Source organism: Petaurus breviceps, unplaced genomic scaffold, assembly GCF_028583685.1.
Source record: "Petaurus breviceps papuanus isolate PSGF00001 unplaced genomic scaffold, PetGlider_PUasm1.0 208, whole genome shotgun sequence".
Classification (NCBI taxonomy): Eukaryota; Metazoa; Chordata; class Mammalia; order Diprotodontia; family Petauridae; genus Petaurus; species Petaurus breviceps.
This window is the reverse complement of record NW_027185852.1, coordinates 23,340,058-23,363,126: the sequence shown is the minus strand read 5'-3', so window position 1 is coordinate 23,363,126 and position 23,069 is coordinate 23,340,058. Positions and strand designations below refer to the sequence as shown.

General features: G+C 48.4%; 1 protein-coding gene across 3 annotated transcripts in view; it reads left to right on the top strand.

Moving 5' to 3' along the window:
- Nucleotides 1-23,069, top strand: part of LOC138165341 (sterol carrier protein 2) — a 464,797-nt gene that overhangs the window by 439,298 nt on the left and 2,430 nt on the right. The window contains exons 13-15 of one of the 3 annotated variants that reach the window (XM_069093561.1): nt 7,664-7,754; nt 13,906-14,035; nt 19,876-19,955. In XM_069093561.1, the coding sequence (XP_068949662.1) occupies nt 7,664-7,754; nt 13,906-14,035; nt 19,876-19,955 (301 nt within the window). Of the gene's footprint in view, nt 1-7,660; nt 7,755-13,905; nt 14,036-19,875; nt 19,956-23,069 lie in introns of those variants that run through there. The other 2 variants (XM_069093563.1, XM_069093562.1) reach the window with 2 other exon arrangements.

Here is a 23,069-nt window from a genome sequence, read left to right as displayed (position 1 = left end):
AATATTTGTTGATTTGACTTATGTGGCATTGACTTGTTAGACCCAAGAGTTCTGACTGGAAATATTGGAAGATTGACTGTCTAGTTGTCTGTTGCGTACTTAGATTTGTTTCTTATCATTCATAAATACAGATGTGACATGTAGGTGCTTGATAAAGAGAAACGCTAGACCATAAGCATATGTGATCATAGAGTGGGAAGCCTGTACTTTTTACAACTCTAGGAAGAAGAATCCGCTCATGGGGTCTTCCCTCCATGGGCACAGATTTGTAACTCATCCATACCCGCTTATGCCCTAGGGTACATTTCATTGATAATATCCCTTGTTTTATGGCCTAGTACTGGAGAGCTAGATTTGGAGTCAGGAGGACCTAGTTTCAGACTGCCTCCAGTCTAGGGCAAGCCTGAGCCAACCGCTAACGACTGCCGTGCTCCTGAGAAGCCCAGGGATCTGGGTTGTTGGAGCACGCTCCTTCACATGTGAGAAAGCAGACCCTTGCTGAGATCATGGGTCCTTAAATGAATTCTTTTCCCTCTGCCTTGTTCACCATGTTGAATGTGAGCAGGTGATGGTGTGTAACAGGTATAGCTCAAACGATGTTAAAAGAATTGGCAAACCCAGCTGAAGCAACTGGGCTAGTCTCCTAGTAAGGATGAGGGCCAAGGCATTGATGGACAGCCCAAGGGTCCACTAGTCTCCACAAAGTATGAAATGCCTTTTTGGAGGATTTCTCAGGTAATGGAGACAAAAGTGGCACATGATGAGAAGGCCCTGGGTAGGCCCGTGACCTGTGCTGCTAGCGTCCACAAGGATCATCTGAAGTCCCAAGGAGTTGGGAGTTCTTGAGTATGAAAGAAGTAATAGTTACTGGTTCCAGAGTGAGTCTATTAACCTGTTAAAGTACTTGCCATTAGGCTGGTCTCTGCTGAGATAAGCCACTTGCCTGTCCTTTATGGGGGTGATATTTTATTATTATAATTAATTGAATTGAGAGAAAACTCATTTTTGCCCAAGATACATTTCAAGGAGTTAGCAGTCTTCTGTCTTAATTTTGTTTTTCTTCCCTAGAGCTTTCCTAACTAAGGAAAGTCATTTGAAAGATTTTGTCAACCATATAAAATATTCTTGATTGCAGAAGAACAAAGTTTCATTTTATTACTGGTTTAAATGTAATGGCACATATTTCACTGTTATTAATTAGGGGAAGGACAGTGAATGTTTCTGTTGTAAAGCATTAATGGTAATTGCATTTTGATTCAGTCCAAGCTCTGCTCTCAGAGGCAGATTGTAAAACTGTCTTTAAAGAAGGAAGCCAAAGCAGAACAGTCCCATTTCTTATATCTTTAGAGAGTTTTGACTTGCAGTTTGACCTTCCCTCCATTTAGACCAGCTTTGAACCTGGCTGGGTGATGCCTGGGCTGTCTAACTCCTCTTGGGAAAAATATGAATTTTATTTTTAAGTAGGGCAACCAGCCAGGTGTAGAATTAGAACAGATTTATATTTTGAAACTGGTCTATTTAAGGAAAAAAAAACCCTGGTACATTAATTTTTAATATCAAACTCTTCTAGTTGGCTTGAAATTTTATCCTGTAGCATTTATTGTACCTTCAAACTCTTTCCCCTTTTGACTCCCTTCTACCTACAAATATGTTCCACTACTCCAAGAAAAACCCTTTTTTTGACCTTGCTACCCCCTCAAACTACTCCCCTATATTACCTGACATATAGGGGAAACTGAGGCTTAGGGAAGTGACTCCCTGTGGTCATTCATGCAGCCAGTAAGTTTCAGGGGTAAGATTCAAACCTTTGTCCTTCCTGACTCCAAGTTTAAACTTTATCCTACTGTGCCAGGTTGCTGCTTCTCACTGCCAGCCTTTTATAATTTGAACAATTCTATCCTCAATTCCCAGCATTCTAGCTTCCTTCCTTAATTATCGAAACTTGGCTCTTCATAGTCACGAAGGATGTGGTCATAGCCAAGGAGACGGCCCTTGAGTTCTCTGACTGGGCTGCATTTGACACTGTTAAGCATTCCCTCCTTGTTACTGGACTTCCATCGCTTTCCCATCCTGGTTTTTCCTTACTTCTCTGCCCTTTTTGGTTTCCTTGGCTGGTTTTTCTTCTTCCTTCCCCTTAAGTGTGTTTGCCAGACTCTGTCTTCAGCCTTGTTTTTTTTCCTTTGGTTTTCTCCCCGGCAGTCCCCTCCGCTCCCATATCTTCATTTACCACCTCCATACCACTGGCTTCTGTTTGGTGGCATTCATGTTATCTTGCCTGGTCTTAGGCCATTTCCACGTCGTGCCTCTTGGACTTCCCAGTCTGAAAGCCCTGTGGACTGTCTCATTTACTTGTATTTGTAGCCCCAGCTTTTAGCCCAGTTCACGGCACACACAACTGAACTTGATCAGTGTTTGCTTTATTCATCTGTTCTTAGCTAGTCTGACTCTCCGTCCCTGATCTCTCGTTAGTCGTATCCTCACATTTAACATGCCCTCTCTCCCTTCATTCCTCCATCTCCATTGACATGCCACCATCAGCCCAGTCACTCAGGCCCTAGACTCTGGAATTGTTTCATTCTTCCCTCTCCCTCCCCTGCCCCCCAGCCAGGAATCTGCTACAACCCGTTCTCTCTACCTCTGACTAAATCGGGCTCCTGTGGCCTTTGGCATATTTATTTGGATGCCAGCCCTGCCTCCTCTCCAGTCGTCTTTCACAGAATTGCCCGAGGCCTCTTTCTGCCATGCCAGGCTGACCATCGCATCACTCCCTGCTCAGAACTAAAGTGATTTCCCATTTCTCCTCATTCTGACGTTGAGTCCTTCTCTCACATGTCTCTGAGGTACTTTCCAGCCTTGTTTTGTCCCCCTCCATTCCATGGGGTCTGCATTTTGGCCACACTGAATTGGTAGCTGTTTGCTTTTTCTCCTGCCCTCGTGGGCTCTCTTTGCTCAGGACGTTTCCCATGCTGAGAATGGCCTGAAATCCTTCTCTTCCTTGAAGGTCTTGTCTAGGTGCTGCCCCCTGAGGAGTTTACCTTTCCCTGTTCCTGTAAGGTCGATCTCTCATTCCCATTCTCTCCTTCCACTTTGACCTGCTCTGTGCGCATTGTAATTTCATAAGTTATTTGCTTACACACCTTAGCCTTGTACTAGGTTAGAAGCTCTTCTTCTTTTTTTGTCTTTATCAATTTGTTTGTTTACTTTTAGTTTACAAGATTCAGTTCCACAATCCTCCTTGAGTTTCAAATTCCCTCCCTCTTCACTGCCCACCCCCCATGGCGGCATGCAGTCAGTTATAGGATCTGCAAATACTTTCACATTAGACATTAGTCAGGTGATAAAGAAGGATTGTATCCGATGGAATGAACAATGGGGAGAGGAAACAAAACCAAGCAAGAAAAAGAAAGAGAGCAGGTAGTTTGCTTTAGTCTGCATTCAAACTCTGTTCTTTGGTTAGAAACTCTTCAAGGGCAGGGTCTGGTCATTTTTCAGCTCTGTGGCCCCACTACCACAAAATTCTACTCAGTAGCCTCCATGTGGTATGGAAATGACTCTAGGTTCCTGAAAACTGTTTAAAGAATTTGTCTTTTAAGCTGGGAAGGCTTCGAATGTGAGTCTGGTGACAAGACTGTCCAAGGAACTCACCCAGCCAAGCGGGAAAGGCTCATGCACAGTTGGTATATTGGGAGATGAAGTTTTCAGCTAGTGTCCCCAGAAGGCCATCTACTGAGCTGAGGGTGGCTGTAGTGTGTGGTGGAGGCTGGGGCTGGCCTGATGAGATGGGAGATCCTGGGGGTACAAGGACACACTTGATTGACTTGGCAGGTTGAAGGTCAGACCCATGCTTTCTGCGTGTGGCACACTGTTCAGTGTCTGTCACAAGTGACTGAGAGGTGTGGAGAATGCGAGATCCAGCTCTGTTTGTTGTCTATAAAAAAGCTTTCGATTTGATAGAACAAAATGCAGCCTTCAAGACCTCTCCACGTCTCTCATGTGGAGGACCTACAGTCGCAACAGAGAAATCCTGGGATGAACTTCTGATTGTATCCCATGATGTAGCCCAGACTCCAGATGGGACCCCAGATTCTTGTGGAAACACCCCCCTCCCTCTCCCCCCTCCTTCTGAGAAGCCAGGGGAGCTCTTTCTAGCCCTCGGATGCAGGAGGGCCTCACTTGTCTACTCTCTGCCATGTGTCAGCTGGGGCATTCTGGGAAGGTCCCATGAAGCTCTTGGAGGCCAAGTTACAGCTTGGGAAAGGTGCCCGTCTGCACTGGCAGAAGGGATTCCTGACCAAACTCACACCTACTGTGTGCCACGCTTTACAGATATCATCTCATTTAATCTTCACAATAGCCCTGGGAGGTAGGAGCTGTTTCCCCCATTTTACAGAGGAGAAAACTGAGGCAGACAGCCCATGGAAGGTGACAGGACCTTGAGCGAGGGCCCTGAGGCATGTTGGGTGAGCCCCACATAGTTTTCTTGGAGATTGGACGGGAGTCATGTTGGATGGGGAAGTGCTTTTGGAGCAAGGATCCACCCTGACCCCGGTGTGTGTGACAATAAAATTGGAAATCTTGGGGGCTGGCTCCACATGCATGAAGCCTGACTTCTTTGTAGACTGGCTGTGTCAGGGCTTGGTGCTGGTTAAAATGTGGTGTTGGATCGTGTAGAGCATGTTCTGGTGCTCAGAAGCAAAGGGGGACTTCACACCTGGTGCCTTGTTGGGGCAGCTTAGCCATAGTCAGGCCACTGGTCACAGTGGAAAGGAGTTTGTCTTTTTTTTTTTTTTCATTTGTCTCTTGTCTTACGCGTCTCTGAGTTTCTGCTTTTTTTGAGCATATGACTTTGACAGCACTAGGGAGTGTTTCGGGGAGCTGCTAACTGCCAACAAGGCCTCGGTGTAGTACCTTGCCCTCTGTAGCAGCACAGATCAGAAGGAACTGGGTACAGGTGGGGCCCTGTGAGCAGGGAGAGGATTAGATAAAGGGGTGCTTTTAGTGCAGAGAACAGTGTGGACTTGGAGGTGGGTGAAACTGGGTCCTGTCATGAAGGCAGTAGGGCGATCTGCTGTCTAAGGGAATCCTGAGGCAAACCCTTTAATGGGTGATCGTATTTCATAATTTAGCTCTTTTTTTAACGCTTTGTAGAAATTGATACATTAATTTTACTTGTAAGTGGATCACATTTCAGATATGGTGTCAGTAATATGCAGGGGCGGTAATGCTTGTGATCAAGGCCTTTAAAAATTGGAAAGACTGTCCTGGAAGAGAGATTAGCTTTATTCTTCTTATCTCCAGAGTCAGGTGTTGAGATAGGTCCAGTGGGGGAAAGTTGTCTTCTGTGTGAAAAGATGTGTCTGCTGCAACAGATGGGTGGGATGGACTGCCTTCATTCAGGTGGAGTTTGGCTGGCTACCCATCCGGGATACAGTCTTAGGATCCTGGGAGGGCTTGGACTGAATGACCTCTGAGGTCCCATCTGACTCCATGCTCCTACCTAGAGAGAGAGAATTCCCAGGTCATGATAAAGCCTTGCTAGATTTGGGCCTTTGACATTTTTATCAGTGATAGAGATGATAGAGCATAGAGCCAGCTCATCAGATTTATAAATCATTTACATGGAGCCATCCTGAGCAACGTGAACGGGCCTTACTGAGTGACTGAGGCGATGGCACTGACAGGGACTGCTGAGGACCCAGAGACCAGTTCACTAGTGCTGGCAAATGACGTGTTTCTGTGTGTGTGTGGGAGAATAAGGGAGCCGCAGTGAACCAGCTGTGTGACCCTGAACAAGTCACGTCTCTCTCTGCAGCAGCTTCCCTGTCTAAACAAATGATCCTTCAGGTTCTTTCCAGCTGTAACTATCTTCTTTGTGGTCTTGGAAAAGAGGCAGAGTTGATTAGGATCATTGCCCTAGAACTTGAAGGACTTTGGAAGTACTTTATTCCAACCTTGGCTTTTTAAAGATAAGGAGACCGGTCTGGAGTGGGGGAGGAGTGTCTTTGCCTCCAAATCCAGAAAAGGTCACAGGAAGGAGAAAAGTTGAGAAGAGACTTAATTATGGTTTTCAAACATTTCACATCCTGACTGGAAGATGATGAGTTTTGATTTTTTTTTGTTCTACTGAGTAGAAATGAGCTGCTTGGAAGACTTGCTGAACAGTGTTCGTCTGGAGTTTGATAAAAGACAGGAGGCCTAGAATGATGCATCAGGGCCCAGGCTCCTCTAAGGCACTCAGCACACGTCCTGGTGCATAGGAGGGCATGGAGAAATGTTGGTGGGTGCCTCCAGCCAGGCAGGACCTGGAGCAGCACTAGGGGGCGGGATTTCTTCATGATGTAAGGAAACAAAAGCTAAACAACCAGTGCTGCCTTAAGGCAGAAGGGGTGGCTTTGGTAGGTGGGAGGCTGCCTGTTATGGGAGGGCTTGAAGTCTGTGTAGATTGTAGAGGCCTGGCCTAGATGGCCGAGGAGCTCCCTCCCAGCCCCGCTGAGGATGGGGTTCAGGGGGAGTTTCACACACGGATGAGCCCTGGTCTGGGCCAGACACGGCTGGATGGCATTGGCCTCAGCATCATTTCTGCTGGGTAGCCCGGATGCCCCTCTGATTCAGCATGGCACAACAGGCCTCAGTCTCTTTCCCCCAGCCCTCCCTCCTTTCTGCTGACCTTTTCTGTTACTGAGCACACCAGCTTCCATAGAGTCGCCCAGGTCCACAGCCATGCCCGATCTTGACTTTGTATTATCCACACTCCACTCCGCCCCACCCCATGTAGCCAGTCAGTCGCTGACCCTTGTTCCTCCTCTCATGACATCTCTTTTATCCCTTCTCTGCACTCCTGCCTCCCCACCCCCTTTAGGTGGGAAGGGATGAAGGCCACCTGTTTGGACTCTCTTCCTGGCCTTTCTCCACTCCAATCTGTCCTTCTTCACCCAGTTGCCAAAGTGATCTTTTTTTTTTGCAAGGCAGTCGGGGTTAGTTGACTTGCCCAGGGCCCCATAGCTAGTAAGTGTCAAATGTCTGAGGCTGGATTTGAACTCGGGTCCTCCTGACCCCAGGGTCAGTGCTCTATCCACTGTGCCACCTAGCTGCCCTTCAAGGTGAGCTTCTCAAAGGGTATATCAGAACATCTATTAGGATCATAACTGTAGAGTTCCCATATTTTACAGATGAGGAAATTGAGGCAGAGAACAGTTAAGTGTCCGAGGCAGACTCGTACCTTTTGTTTTCCTTCCCTTAGGACTCCAGTTCCCGGGGCCTCTGCCTCCTATGATGTTCTCTCCAGTGACTCCCCAAGCTCTTGAGACCTTGGCTTCCTGTGCAGCTTCCTCTTCCCAAACTTCACTTTTGTCCTTCCTGGCAATCCTCCCTGCAGATACCACTCAGGCACCCCTTTGGACCAAAGCCTGGCCTGCCCCCTGCCCCGATGGCTAATGCCAGCCTTCCCATCTGCCTCGTATCTCTGTGTTCTGTGTTGTTCTCTATGTGCCTCCATGTGTTCCTGGCTCCCCTGAGAGACTGTAAGCTCCCTGAAGCCAGGGCTTGTCTTTGTTTTTGGGTCCCCGTTGCGTAGCATAGTGCCTGGCATGTAGGAATGCTTAATGAATGCTTGTCGATTTGAGTGTTAAATGAACTGACTGGTTCCTTTCCATTCTTCTAGAAGTTATCAGATTGAAGCTTTTCCTGCCAGTTCAGCAATGGATGGATTTAAGGCAAATCTTGTCTTTAAAGAGATTGAGAAGAAGCTTGAAGAGGTCAGTAACCTTTTTTCTTCTTTGTCTAGAATGATATGGGTTAAGGGATAGGACCCCAGGGAAGGGAAAAGAGACCCATGATTCTGATACAGTCATGAAATGGTTTGGATTGGAAATGAAGGGAAGAACCTTAGACATGGGGTCTGAGACCCTCGAGTCCAATCTTGCGATCGGGACTCTTAGTCACTCCTGCCATCTCAGGTATTGCAGATGCTTTCCGTTTCTCAGTCTCCTGTTAATAACTGATTCTGGCAAGAGGTGTCTGATAAATGCCCATGTAGCAGCCAGGTCTGGGTTCGGTCAGTCAGTCAGCAAGTATGAATGCACTGTGCAGAATGAGGAAAGGAGAAAACAAGCCCTGTGGGCCTTCTTTATTATCTCTGCATTTTAGAGAAAGGTCCAGGGTGTCAGGTTAGCTGGTGGGGAGCGTGGTCTGGTTTTTAGAGCATGATTAAGTACTTTGGAACAAGTTTTATATACCTGAGTTTTATTACCATTTTGTCTGAATGTATTAATGTCTGGGACCTATAGACTGTATAGATTTTATTTCGGAAATACTCAAAACAGCAGTTCTTTCAGAACACACCCTTTTTTCCTAATGCACATTTTTGTCTTGAATAAGATGTATCTGTTTTGCTTGATTTTTTTTTTCATTACCACCTCTAAAGAAGTCCTGAGTCTGTTCTTTTTCTGTTACTTAGTTGTCCTGGATGATTTATTTAACTTGATCTTTGGATATATGTGGGAAAGGTTTTAGGCAAAAGAGTCAGGGCTTTCCGCCCATTCTCTTCTTCTCTTCTCAATTCCGTTGTGATATTTTCTAGTAGGATCATCGTAGGCCACACTTAAGATATCTGAAGTACAGAGATCAACCAGTCTGGCCACCCTCATTATCAAGGGGAGGTGCCCAAGGGGTAAAGGAACCTCCCCAAGGCCACATTGTTATTTTAAATCCCCAGAATTAAAAAAAATAAAGTTTTCATAACTCAACTTGTAAGTGATTTGGAAAAATCCCTGTATTTTAAAAGCTTAGAACATAAGAAATGTCATGCTGGATCAGTCCAGGAGGCCATTTAGCTCATATTCTGGATTCTGCTGGTGATGTTTTTATGGAGAATTATGTTTTCACAGACTCACAAGTTCTAAGGGCCCTCAGATACTGTCCAATCTAAGCTCTCTTCCACCTTCCTGACAGTCTATCATCAGCCTCCTAGTGAAGACGTCCTCTAGCCATGGGGACCCCACTATGTCTCGAGGCAGGCCATTTCACTTTGGGATGGTTCTTATTGTCAGGAAGTCTTTGCTTCTGGATTTCCCACCCCTTTTGCCTAGTTTTTACCAAGGGGTCAGGCAGAAGCCATCTAGCCCTTTGTCCACTTAATGGATCTTCAGAGACATTGAGGATGATTATCTGGCCCTCACTTGTAGCTTCTCTTCCCCAAGCTAAAGGGCCCCCTTCCCTCAGCCAGACCTCATGTGATTTGGGCCCCAAGCCATGGTAGTCACCTTGAAGAATAAGCTAATTTAAGCTGAACTTCCTTAACTTCCTCAAGAAAATCGAGGTTCATTCTAGATCCTACATTTTGATGCAAAATCATGTTTTTCTAAAATTCTTGTATTCTTTTGCTTTCTTTCTGTCATGGCTGAGGAGTGCTGATATGATGCCCAGTCCAATCCAGAGAAAGATTAGATGGTAGATTTTGTAAGACTGTCCTAAGTACCAGCGAGGAAGTCCCCTGCTGGGACCTGCCTGGGGCTTTCAGGGCTCTGGAGACAGGTCAGGAGAGCAGAGCTGCCTCCTCCTTGGGCTCTTGGGAGGAAAGAGCTTTAAGGGGCTTCAGGAATTTAATTTGTTAATAATAAAAATAGTGTCCCTAATGATTATCTTCGATCATAGAGATAGTAGGGCATGGCAGAGAGATGCTGCCTTCGATCTTACTCGCCTTGTGAGCTAGGACGAGTCACTTCCTCTCTGTTGCTCAGACTGTTCTGCCCTTGGGGGGGTTGTTTGAAGAGTTAGAGAAGGCTTTTGTTTCTTCCCTTCCCAGAGTATTCTGCTTTTAACAAGTCCCAGGTCCCTCCATTGGCTTCCTCGGCTGGGATTGCCCAGGATCTGCTCTTTTGTCTTGCGGCAGAAGCACCGTGAGGGGTTGGGTCTCTGCTTTGCTTCTGTAATTTTTTGGCCCAGGCCGCAACTCCAGGGACCTTTCCACTTGTAATTTCTTCTTCCCACAATTGTCAGGTTTTTTAATAATTCCCTGCTCTTCCTGTTAGCAGGAGAAAGTGAAAATCCTGGGACCTTTTTCTTCAAATGCTTTATTAACTTCTGATTTACATCATTCATTTCCACCAGATTTTGAGTTACAAATTTTCTCCCCGTTTTTCCCCTACCCACCGCCCCAAAATAGCAGTCCCACAGGATGTCCTCTTCTCCAATCTGCTCTCTCCCATATCTTCTCCCATACCCCCTTTGACTTTTCCAGTAAGGTACGGTGGATCTCTGTGCCCCAGTGCCTGTATATTTTATTTCCCAATTACATGTAAAATAGTATTAATAATTGTAAATATAGATATTTTTAAACATTTGATTTTAAAACTTTGAATTCCAGATTCATTCCCTTCCTCCCTTGTCATCCACCCTTACTGGAAAGATAAGCAATTCAGTATAGGTTGTACATGTGTAGCTAATGCAAAACAATAACAAAGTAGATATATTGTAAAAGACTGACTATATTTCCCTCCCTCCTATCCCACCTCCCACTGTTCTGTTCTCTACTTTGATCCCATCCCATTTCAAAAGTGGGTGCTTCCAACTTCCCTCCCCCCCGCCTGCCCTCCATTCCATCATCTCCCCTCTCATCCCCTTCCCCCCTACTCCCCTGTAGGGTGAGATACCCTATTTAGTGTATATGTCATTCCCTCCTCAAGCCAAATTCAAAAAGAATAAAGTTGACCCATTCCTTTTTACCTTCCTATTCTTCCCCTCCATTGTAACCATTTTCTCTTGCCTCTTCTATATGAGATAGTTTACCCCATTATGTCTTTCCCCATCCCCTCTCTCACCTCTTAATTTCACCTTTTAAGTATCATCCCTTCCTATTAAATTGGTCCTATGCCCTCTATGTATACCTGTAAACGTATGTATACACATTCACATATGTATTCATATGCCCATATACCCTCCAATATAGACATAAATATATATACATATACACACACACATTTCTATTCCCTTCAACTATTTTCATATTGAGAAAAGTTTCATCAGTTACAATTACTGTTTTTCCATGTAGGAATGTTAATAGTTCAACTTTTATAAGTTCCTTATGATTTCTTTTCCCTGTTTACCTTCTCATGCTTCTCTTGCTTCTTGTATCTGAATGTCAGATTTTCTATTCAACTCTGGTTTTTTCAGCAAGAATGCTTGAAAGTCCTCCATTTCATTGAATGACCATATTTTCCCCTGAAACATTATACTCAGTTTTACTGGGTAGGTGATTCTTGGTTTTAGTCCCAGCTCCTTTGACCTCCGGAATATCATATTCCAAGCCCTTTGATCCCTCAATGTAGAAGCTGCCAGATCCTGGGTTATCCTGATTGTGTTTCCACAATATTCAAATTGTTTCTTCTTGGCTGCTTGTAATATTCTCTCCTTGATCTGGGAATTTCAGAACCTGGCTATAATATTCCTAAGAGTTTTCTTTTTGGGATCTTTTTCAGGAGGTGATCAGTGGATTCTTTCAACCTCTATTTTACCCTCTGGTTCTAAAACATCAGGGCAGTTTTCTTTGAGAACTTCCTGGAGGATGATTTCTAGGTTCTTACTTTGATCATTCATGGCTTTCAGGTAGTCCAATAATTTTTAAATTATCTCTCCTGGATCTATTTTCCAGGTTAGTGGTTTTTCCCATGAGTTATTTCACATTGCCTTCTATTCTTTCATTTGTGTGGATCTGTTTAACAGCATCTTGATTTCTCATAAAGTCATTAGCTTCCATTTGCTACAGTCTAATTCTGAAGCATTGATTCTCCTCCTTGAGCTTTTGAGATTCTTTTTCCATCTGGCAAATTCAGCTTTTTAAGGCATTCTTCTCCTCATTGCCTTTTGAGCCTCTTTTGCCATTTGAGTTAGTCTATTTTTCAAGGTGTGATTTTCCTCAGTCAGGCTGTTGACTCATTTCGTAATTTTCTTGCATCATTCTCATTTCTCTTCCCAGTTTTTCCTCCACATCTCTTATCTGCTTCTTAAGGTCCTCTCTGGCCTGTAACCAGCTTGTATTTTCCTTTGAAGCTTTTGGTGCAGGAGTTCTGACTTCACTGTCTTCCTCCTGTTCCATGCTTTGCTCCTTTTTGTCCCCAAAATAGGAGTGTAATGTTGGAATCTTCTGTTTGCTTTGCTTCCTTTGCCTGGTCATGTTGCCCCTCAGTCACTTGAACCCTGGGCTTTTTGCCACACTAGGACTCTGCCACCAGACAGGGGAGCTTTTGTCCCAAACACTGGAGTTTTCTCAGCTGCTGGAGGTATTAGATGGGTGCCCTCTCTGAGGTCTCCACACTCTCTGGCAAACTGGACACACACCCCAGGACTTCCATCCTAGACTACAATCCAGATCCAAGCAGGGTAAAGCAAGAGTGATTACCCCTCAGACTGGTGCTTGGTCCCGCTACACTCTGCAGGCCAGGAGCTGGAGCTGCCACGTGGCGCTGGCATGGTGTCTCAGCGGCTTCTCACCCCCCGGGGAAGAGGCCAACGCATTCCCAACTACTGGATCCCAAAGTCCACATTGCACTGACCTCTCACTTTGTCCTTAGCATCTCTGTGTTGATAATTCTGGAAACAGCCACAGCTGCTGGTGATCTGGAGTCCCTCCAGTTGCTAGTTGGTCAGACCCGCCCTGGAGCTAAAGCCTCTGGAGGGGCTGCCAGAGCCCTGCGCTGGCTGATTCCTGCCGGCCTGCCGGGCTGTCCTCAGCGGGAGGTTAGCTTCTCTGTGTCATTTTGTGGATTCTGTAGCTCCAAAGTTTTTCAGAGTCCCGTTTTACATGGATTGGAGGTGGTGGAAGTCCTGTTTCTACTCTGTCATCATGACCAATCCTGGGACCTTTTGTAAAGGAATACTTACTGTGAAATAGCAGAGAAAGCTCTAGAAGAGATTTTCTTTCCATTTTGTCCTTGTTGGCACAATCCTCTATAACTCTGCTTGGAATTCAGTCATGAGTCTTTTTACTGGTTCAGTGTGTGGGGCAGCTCATTGGCATGGGAGCCTGGCTGCTCTGGGGCATGTAGGAGGAGGTCTCGATATGGGAGCGGGGATTTCTTTCTGCTCCCTGCACTTTCTTTTCTCTGTTCTCCTTTCCTTCCTACCCAGCCACCCTCCAGTGTAATGCTGTTCAGTGACTGAGGTCTGTGGTGTTGGGAGAGGCCAGGGCATGTCCTGTGTGTCCAGCTTGGGCAAGAGGGAATCTGGAATGTGCCCCCTGGGATTTCTGCCTGTTGGTTCTGGTTCTGTCTTTGGAGTCTAAGCAGAAGGGGGTGAATATGACATGTGCTTTGAAGACAGACTTAGGGTCCAGTTGGCTCACAGTGATGGGCCGGATGGTTCATGAACTTGAGAGACTCCTGGCCTTGCATGGGAGGGGCCTTAGAGGCAGACTGTGCCTTGGTGGGTGAGGAGGCGTGGCCTGGGCTCCCCAGAAGTGGGTGGGGACTTCCTTGGAAGGAGGGGTCCCTCGGGCCAGGACAGCTTCAGGTGGGGGGGGGGGACTTTTTGGCAGTGATCAGAGGAGGGGGCCTCTGGGTTCCTGAACCTTAGGACTCTCAGCTCTTTGAGGCCCAACGGGCTGGCTCTGTTTTCTTGGTGCTTTCCTCAACCCTTGTCGAATTGGTGATTGTGGGGACTTTGCCATAATTTGGCCCACCTCTAAGTGACCTTATAATGTGACAGATGGCGGTGGGTTCAGGCAGTTCATTCTGGAGTGGGCCTGGTGTGAGCAGAAGCGTGGCAACCAGACCACTCTTGTTTGGTTTTTATTGCTGGTGCAAACGCTGTTTGGTCAGACATCCCTTGGGGCTCTCCTGGGGTCAGTCCAGAGGAGCCTGTGGGGCTCATGGTGAGCAGTCTCTGACTCTGCCTTTTCCTCCTTGTTTACAGGAAGGAGAGCAGTATGTGAAGAAAATTGGTGGTGTTTTTGCCTTCAAGGTGAAAGACGGCCCTGGAGGGAAAGAAGCCACCTGGGTAGTGGATGTGAAGAACGGCAGAGGCTCTGTGGCTGTTAATTCAGGTGGGTCACACTGCAGCTGCGCTCCCACTGTGTGCCGGGTGGCCGCAGAGCCTGTGATGGCAGGAGCTCTGGGAGGGCGGTGGCCGGCCTCGTTCATCCATTTAGAACACGGGGCCCAAGTGCCTTGCCCAGGAAAGTGCTTACATGTGGCCACAGAGCAAATGCTGGAGAACAAGCAGAAGCCGGGTCACTGTCTCTCCACTGGCGTCTCCCCGAGGACTGGCTTGTTACGTGAGGCTGAATACAGGGCCTGCAGAGCTCCTCTTGGCCAGACCAAGGCTCAGGCCTGAAGTCTCCTCCGTCTCTGCCCCTTCTCCTCTGCTTCCTTCTCTGTTGTGCAGCTGGTTCCCCACCCTCCCCTGGCCTGGGAAGACTCGTTTGTCAAGCTTTAACCAAACAGCCCTTGTGTTCCCGACTCCAAGTTTAGGTGCTTCAGGTGGAAGATGAGACAGAATGGCGTACTGAAAGGAGCTTGGAGTCTCTTGGGGCCACAGCTTGTAAAAAAGTGGGTTCTGGGGGGATAAGGGAAGGCCTTGGTAAGGGAGGCGGTCCCTGAGCTGAGCCTGGAAGGGCATGGGAAGTTCTGTCAGGGAGGGCCAGGGAGGAGAGGGCGCCCCAGCTGGTGCAAAGGCTGAGAGATGGGAGATGGGATCAGCCATGCGTAGCAGCAAGCACACCAATGTGGCGGGAATTTAGAGGGCACAGAGGAAAGCTGCAGTGAGCCTGGAGAAATAGGAACAGGGACATTTGAATTTTCCCCTGAACGTAGCAGGGAGCCCCAGGAGGTTCTCAAGCCGGGGGCTGGTGAGGTCAGAGCTCTGCTCCTAGGGCATCCGTTGGCAGCTCTGTGGGGGATGGTCAGAAGCGGGGCAGGGGGCGGCTTTTGTGGCAGGCTAGAGACCCGGGGAGTAGAAGTTGTTCAGGCACAGCTGATGGCAGCAGGCACTGCTGGCCCGATTTCCTGGCCACAGGGAGCTCTGCCTTCCCTTTCCCTAAAACACTCATCTTCTGGCCCTGGCTGCAGCCTGGGTCAGGTGTGCCCCAGGACCCCATCTTAGGAAGGAATAACTCTGATTGGTGAGCATCAGGGGAGACCTGATTAGGAAGATTAAGAGATTAGGAAGATAAGGAGAAAAGCTGGCAACAAAGAATGTCCATTTATGCCCCCTAGAGCAGATGGCCGATACAGTGACTCTGTCTCTCTCTCTCTCTCTTCTCTGTCCCTGTTTCTTTTCTCTCCCCGTCTCTCTCTCACAACACACACACACTCGCATGCTGAATCATTTCATCTGTGTTCGACTCTCCATGGCCCCATTTAGGTTTTCTTGGCAGAGATACCAGAGGGGTTTGCCATTTCTTTCTCCAGATCATTTAATGGATGAAGAAACTGAGGCAAAGAGGGTTCAGTGACTTGCCCAGGGTCACACAGCTAGTTAGTATCTGAGGCTGGATTTGAACTCATGCTCATGATGCACTGTGGTGCCACCTAGCTGCTGATGCACTCACATACATACATTTTAGCATTTAACAACTTACAGAACAATTTCCTCGTCACAGCCCTGGGTTAAGAGTGATTATCCTTCTTTTACAAGTTTAAAAATTAAAGGCTGAAGGAGTTAAGTGACCTGCTCGTGACCCTTTGGCCAGTAAGTGTCCAAGCAGGGGCTTGGCTCTGTGTCTCCTGGGGTGCAGGGCTCTAGACACAGGACTGTGTTGTTATGTGCAGAGAACATCACCTTGTCCTTCCACCTGTTGGTATCTAATTGAAACAAGCACTTGAAGACTCACTCAGCTGTACATTATGAGTTCTCAGCTGGCTGGAATGTGGAGTCCATTGAGGCAAACCTAGCTGGAGATAAGGCCTGGCTTACAGGGAGCCTCAGATACTAGGCCAAAGGGCTTCAGGAGGCTAGTATTGGGTAAGACAGATTGGAATGAAGAGAGACCAGGAGAAGGTGGGAACCAGCGGAGGGAAGGGTGACCTGGCACCAGGGTTTGGAGAGGTGGTGCAAAGACTGAATGATGTTCAGAAGTAGTCTGAAGCACACCTGAACACGGCCCTTCTGCTGGTGCTTGATGCCTTGCTGATTGCTTCAGCCCCCTGAACATCATAGGGTCTTCTTAACAAGACCCACGATTATTCCAGAAAGATTGCCCCGACAGTTTATATAGGAGAAACTGGACGGGTGGCAAGTGCCATTGTCTGGAGCAGTACTGTCAGAGTGAAATAGAAGGGGTCCTGAGCTGTGCATGAGGCCCCCCACGGATACATGGGGACTTGGACGTGAACATCGTCTGTGTGTGCTTCAGTGTGCTTTTATTTATTTTGTTCAGTATTTCCAGATTACATTTTAATCTGGCTCTGGGGCACTTGGGAGTGTCATCCCGTTGGGGTGGACAGTGAATTGGGCCCCGAATCAGGAGGAAGGGAGGCTGCTGGGTTGTATTTGGGAAGCGGCACACTGCTTTGAATATTTCCGAGGGTTTCCTGGAGCAAAGGCCCATTTTTTTTTTAAACACAAATCATCTCTGAGTGATGCTCTGTGATTGCAAATCTTAGACACAGAGATCAGTAGGGACCCTCAGTGGGCCTCAGCACACTGGACACCATTGTAATGCTGATGTGGGCTGCCGAGGTGAGGCCCGCCCAGGAAGTGTCAGAGGGGCCGGCAGCAGGAGGAGGGCCTCAGGAGGATTCGCTGCAGAAGAGCTCAGGTAGTGTGACTGGTGGACATGACATGACAAGCTGGCAGCTCAGTGCACCAGGGGGTGGCACCGCCTGAGAGGGTGCAGGGCAGGGGGTGCCTGCAGCAGTGGTGGTAATGGGCAGCTCAGTGGGCGTCCTGCCCGGCTGCAGGGCAGGGGTCTGAGTTGGATGCACATACATCCCCTTCTCTTACACACCAGGGGACAGAATATGACCAAGGTTTGCATGTTCCTGAGCCCCATCTCTGGGAAGATGAGAGAGAGACATGAGATGGGAGACTGGGGAAGGAGAGTCACGCTGCCCTTGTTGGTAACAGAATTAAGTTATGCCAGTTTTCCCAACATGGGCAGCAGCAGAAACTTCCATTTATGCAGCACCTCACCCTTTTAAAGGGCTTTGGCCGGGATACTTCATTTTATTCTCTAAAGGCTTGTGTAGCGGTTGGCAGGGTCAGTGTTATTCCCACTTGACAGATGAGGAAACTTAAGTCTCAGATCACTGAAGTAGCTTCCCCAGGGGTACCCAGTGAGTCCAAGGCTGGAGCTAAGTCTACTGACTGCACCCCCTCCTCCTAGTTAAGAAAAAATTAGCCATGAGAATTTCTGCTTGTAGAAAGACACAGAGCAGCTTGAATGTTGCCCCGGCCCCTGGTGCCAGTTTCAAGCCTCCTTATTGGGGCCCTGCTCCAAGCCAAAGTGTTCTTACCCCTGGGGAGGGATAATCTGCCGAAACCAGCACTCGCTGGCTCCTGTGATCACACCAGAGATCACACCAGAGATCTGCATGTTCGAGCTGGGAGCTCGGGGGTGCGCCCACTCCTCTTCTGTGGCCAACAAGTGGCTGTTTGTTAGAGAGCAGCGAGGTTCAGGCATCGCTAGCATGGCCTGACTTGAACTGATATTGGAGAGGTGGTTTCTGTTCAGAACCTTTGAATCTTTAGTGTTAATGGGTTATTTATTCCTGGCTTTCCACTTCTAGTTAAAATGTTTAGTTTGTGTCCGTACACTTAGGCTCTGCACTGTTAGCGTGACTTGGTGTAATAGTAATGGAATTTAAAGATCCCCCTGTATTGGCTTGGTTTTTGGAGAAGAGCCTGTGAATCCCACTTGTGGGATGGACTTGTTGACGTGAAAAGAGAGGGATGAACTGGGAGGAGCTGGTGACATGAATTTAGAGAGACATGAGAAAAGAGAGAGGCAGAAGAACTTTTTGGAAGCAGCATCTTGGAGGCAGAGAGAGATGGAGAGGATTGCTGAGGGCCAGTTTGAATTGCCCAGGACTTTTGAGAGCTGCCAAGGACTGAGGAGACATGGCTGTTATGCTGGTACTTTGTCTTTTTTGATGTTGTTTTGCCAGATTTGTCCACTGGTGAAAGACAGTGCTGTTGATGCAGAGGTCCTGGAGCCTGGCTGTTGGTTCAGAGCTCCTGAGACTGTCCTGCAGACAGAGAGTGAATTCTGTCCACTGGTGAAGGACAGTGCTGTTTTTGCAGAGGTCCTGGAACCTGGCTGTTGGTTCAGAAGCCCTGAAGAAGGATTTTCTTGTTGTATGTTTACAGAAATCCTGGAAGAAGGTTTTGCTAATGTTTTCAGGGGTCCTAGGACTGTTCTGCAGACAGAGGATGAATTAATGAGGACACTGGCAATGTATCTTGTGGTCTTGCTAAGCTTTGTCTCCCCAGGAACAAAGATTGCTGAGAACTTGCCTGGGGTCAAGATGAAGAAAAGACCTCCATTTGGGTATTAGATGCTGTGCTTAAGCTTGTTGTAACTCTGAGGTAGATTCAATTGTGATCCAAGGGTGGGGAACTTTTGATTTTTTTGTGCTCTGTGATTGACCAAATGAATGTACTTTACTTATGATTGGAAACTAATCTCCATTTGAGAAGAGGGTCTTTGTGGTTGACTAAATGAATTATAATGTCCAGGGGTGGAGTAGTACTTGATTGAATTACACTTGGTAAATGCTGTATTTTGAATGATTCTATATTTTAATTTTCTCTGTTCTTAATTTTTCACTGAATAAAATGGAGAGCTCCTATGCTGGTATTTTGAACCTTGGGAAGTTGCCTTTGCTTGGCATTACATTTGAATGTCTTCCACCCTGCCCAGCAGGCCTTCCATGCCTTCTCTCTATCTTCCAGGAATCCCTGTCTCACTTCCCTGTCTGCACTGATGGCCCACCCATCCCCAGGAAGATGGTTTTCTTGAGTGACTCTGAGTATCCTGGGAGCTCTTTCAGAGGCCGGCTACTATGTGTACCCTGGCTTAGGGGCAGGACCTGCCTTGTCTCTGACAGCACGGGCAGGGTGCCTCCAGGAGCCCTTGGGCAGCACAGCAGAGCCTCTTTCCTTTAGTCAGTCAGGGGCCACGTGCCCCACCTCCTTCTGGACCAGGGCTGGCCATCCACCTAACTTGTGCTGTTCACATTGTGGGGAGCATCATGGGCTGTTCCTTGGCTTCCCTTGCCTTTCCCCATTTGAGCGCACAGCAGTCTTGCTCTGTCGTTGTTGACAGGGCATCACATTCAACATCTTCAGTTGCTTCACCCACTCCCCAGTTTAGGGACAAGTACTTTTTTTCCCAGTTTTTTGCTCCTACAGAAAATGATGCTGTGAATACTTTGATACCTGTGGAACTTTCCTCTCTCCCTTGTGGTGAGATCACTGTGTCAAAAGGGTGTGAACAGGAGTCCCACCTCGTCTGCTGCTCTCGTCAGACCGGCCCACAGCTCGGCCAGCAGCGCACGGGTGACTTGGCCCCTCCAGCTGGAGCCTGTCTCTTCTTTGCCACTTTGCAGGGTACAATGTAATGGAACCTCAGGGGACGTTTCTCTTCTTTGTGACTTGGAGTGCTTTTTCCTATGGGTGTTTGTTTGAATCCTTTGACTGCTTCTGTTGGGAATCAACTCTGAGCTGGCTGTGCTTCTGTCTGTGCCTCTCGACCTGGGCCGTCAGCTTCTGCTGGACAGGGAAGAAGAAAAGGGTTTTCCCTCCCCACATCCTCTTCCAGCTACGTTGAGGTTTGGGCTGGCGGCTCTTGGGGAGAGCTCTGGCTCCTGAGCCTTCGATAAGACTTGTCCATGAAACCCTGTGCTCACTTTCTCCTTTCTCCCCCTCCTGTGTCTGTTCCAGATAAGAAGGCTGACTGCACGATTACCATGGCTGACACCGACTTACTGGACCTGATGACTGGCAAGATGAACCCTCAGTCGGTAAGCACCGATGAGAGATGGGTTAGAAACGAAGGCCTCCTTGAGGGTGTCAGAAGTCGCCGCACTTACCCCTCCATTTCACAGATGAGGAGACTGAGGGCCAGGGAGGTCACACGGTCTGAGAGTTGGGACAAGAGTCAGCCCTAGCAGAGTTTGCTCTTCTCTGTATGTTTCACAGATGGCCTCGTGGTGACCAGCGTGGCTGAGGTGCTTTAAAGTTGGCCAGGTGACTTACAGATTGCCTTCTTTGGCCCTCCCCACAACCCTGGGCAAAGTAGAGCCTGTGCTGATTATCTGTGCTTTACAGGTGGGGAAACCGAGGCACAGAGAAGTGGCAAGGCTTAGCCAGGGCCCACAGTTAGGAAGTCTTCCTGGCTCCAGGCCCCTCGCGCTTCCCACTGCACCACCCAGCTGCCTCCTTTACTGTTACTGCTCTAGAAGAAACATCCCCTCGTGTTAGAAGCTCAGCTGTTCACCTCCCACTGCCTGATTTGTTTTAGGCCCTGCACCAGTATGCCATGATGGGGGGAGGGGAAGGGGGGGGGTGACTGAGAGAGTCAGGCTTGGGCTTGGAGTTAGGAGACCCTGGTTAGAATCCCGGGTCTGTATCAGTGTGGGCAGATGACTCCCTCATCTGTAGCATGGGCATAATCCCTTCATTGCCGGCTCAGAGGGTGGAGCAGAGGAGGAGACTTGGAGCCAGCCCTCTGCTGGTGGCCCTGGCCGGAGCTGCCCCATCCGGGGGCAGGAGTGCCTGAAGGGCGGCTGTGCCCGAGGGGCAGCTCTGCTGGCTCTGGAGACCTTCCCGGCCTGAGCCACATCGTCCTCTGTGGGCTTCTTCCCGTTGGGCTCCCCTCTCGGGGCAGCTCTGCATGCGCCTGGGGCTGCCATCTAGTCCCTGCGATGGTCAGGCTGGACGTACCCACCTTCTTCTGATGCTCAAGGCCCTTCACCCTCCTCGCCTCCCTCCTCTGGGCTTCCTGTTTCCTCTTTCCCTACATCTGATTCAGACAGCCGCAGTCACAGGTTTCTGGCATCAGAACCAAATGGCTGCACGACAGGGCCAGCTAGAGGCTTCCTTTGGTGCTTCACAGCTGAGAGCCCCCCAGGCTTGCATCCCCATGGCCCAGCCCCTGCCGCTGCAGGCCTGCCCTGCGCCAGACCAAGTAGAGGGGAGTCAGGAAGGTCCCAGGCATCCACGGGCTGTGCAGGTGATCTAACTTCTCACCTGCCTCAGTTTCCTCATCTGCAGAATGGGGGTGATGATGTCACCTGCCTCTCCACGTTATTGTCAGGCCCAAAGGACACAGAAGTGGCACACATGTGAAGTGCTCTGCAGACCTTACACTTCTGTAGGAATGCCAGGCCTCTGGGACATGTTCTTGGGCAACACAAGTGGCCACTGGGCACACAAGGCAAGGCAAACTGATCTTTCAGAGTTATTTAGCTCTCTAGTTCCGGTTCAGACGGGGGATGTTCTGCTGCTGCTGCTGCCAACAGAAATCTCCGATAAAGGATTCCTGGACCTAGACTTGTGGCTGGTGGCATGATGGGGGAAGCTCTGAGCTTGGAGCCAGGATGCCAGAGGTCCTGGCCGGGTGACTGTGGGCAAGTCCTTTGACTTCTGCGAGGGTTGGACGCTAGCTGCTAACCTTATGAGTGACTCACATTTGGATTCCTGCTGGAGAGCAGTTTGGCCCAGTGGGTGGAGAGCCAGCCTCAGAGTCAGAGAGACCAGGCTTCCAGGCTTGCTTCTGACCCTTGTACAGGCTCTGGGGCAGTGGGTGGGTTTCCTAGGTCCCCAGGCAGAGCTTGTCTGCATGGGTGGAGGAGCTTCCTCCCTGGGAGGACCCCTGGCCATGCAACTGCAAGACTGCCCAAAAAAAGAACCAGGTCTGCTTTCCCAGCTCGAGGCATCCTAGAGGCTCTTGGTCATGCCAGCCTCATATCCAGCTTTCACACAGTTCAGCCTAATTCAAGAAGCATTGTTCTGAGAACAGACTGGTTCTGCTGGACGACTGTTACTAGGGAGGGGGCTTTCAGTGCATGTCCCGTCGGTATGCTATTTTTAAGAAGACGTGTTAAATAAATTGTGGTCTGAAGCCCCCAACCTCTAAGTCTTTGGGCAGGAGGCTGTGTTCCATATAGAAAGGAAATGTTTACTTTGTCCAGACAGAGTTAAAAAGGAGTTCGTCATCCTTCCCAGGCAGCCCAGGGAAAGCCAGAGTTCTTTACATTCTCCAGTATGATGCAGACAGAGGCTGTGCTTTTTTTATTTCCTTGCCGAAGAAGTGGAGACCGCCTGGCACTTTTCATCTAAACATTTCTGAATTTAAGAGTATTGAAGCATCGAAAACATCCAATGAGTTGTGTTCCCAATTCTGCCATTTCTCCTGAGTTTTCCTGGGATTTTATTACATGATAAATTTAGTAGTTGTTAAAATGGCTTCCCAGTACAGATTGGGTTGACTTTCCTCACGGAGCCAAGCAGTAACAGGAGTGCCCCCGAATTGGCGGGCTGCCCTCTGTGGGGAGAAGGCCTTTGTCAGGCAGCCCAAGAATTGGGTGATATTTAATCCACACTGTACTTCCTTCCAAGGACTTATGAATATATTCTGGTTGGTGCTTTTCTAAAAAGAAAAGCTATAGTAAACTTAATCCTATACACCAAGTCCCTGTGCAGTCATTTTAAAGAAAATTTAAGGCCAAGCTGCTCTGCCAAATGTTGCAGATTTGAGTCCTCTTTGTGGGGCATCCAGCGGAACTGGTTTCCAAGAAAAGGGTGATGGGGAAAGTTGTCTTGCCTGCTCTTAAGGACAACAGGAGAACAGACGCACTGCATTGCAGAGGTTAGAGGGACCTCAGAAGGCATCTAGTCAGACCCAACCAGAGCATGAGGTACTGGTTTTGAGCCTGCCTGGGGGACCTTGGCCAAGGTCTCTCTTTTCTCATCTGTGAAGCGAGTTACTTCAAGTCTTCAGTCCTGTTATTATGTGTTTGTCCAGTGCCAACTTAAGGACCCCCCCAGTGATTAGTGGACTCAAGGCAAATGCAGGCCCTTTTATTTACTGTGTGTGTGTGTGTGAGAGAGAGAGAGAGAGAGAGAGAGAGAGA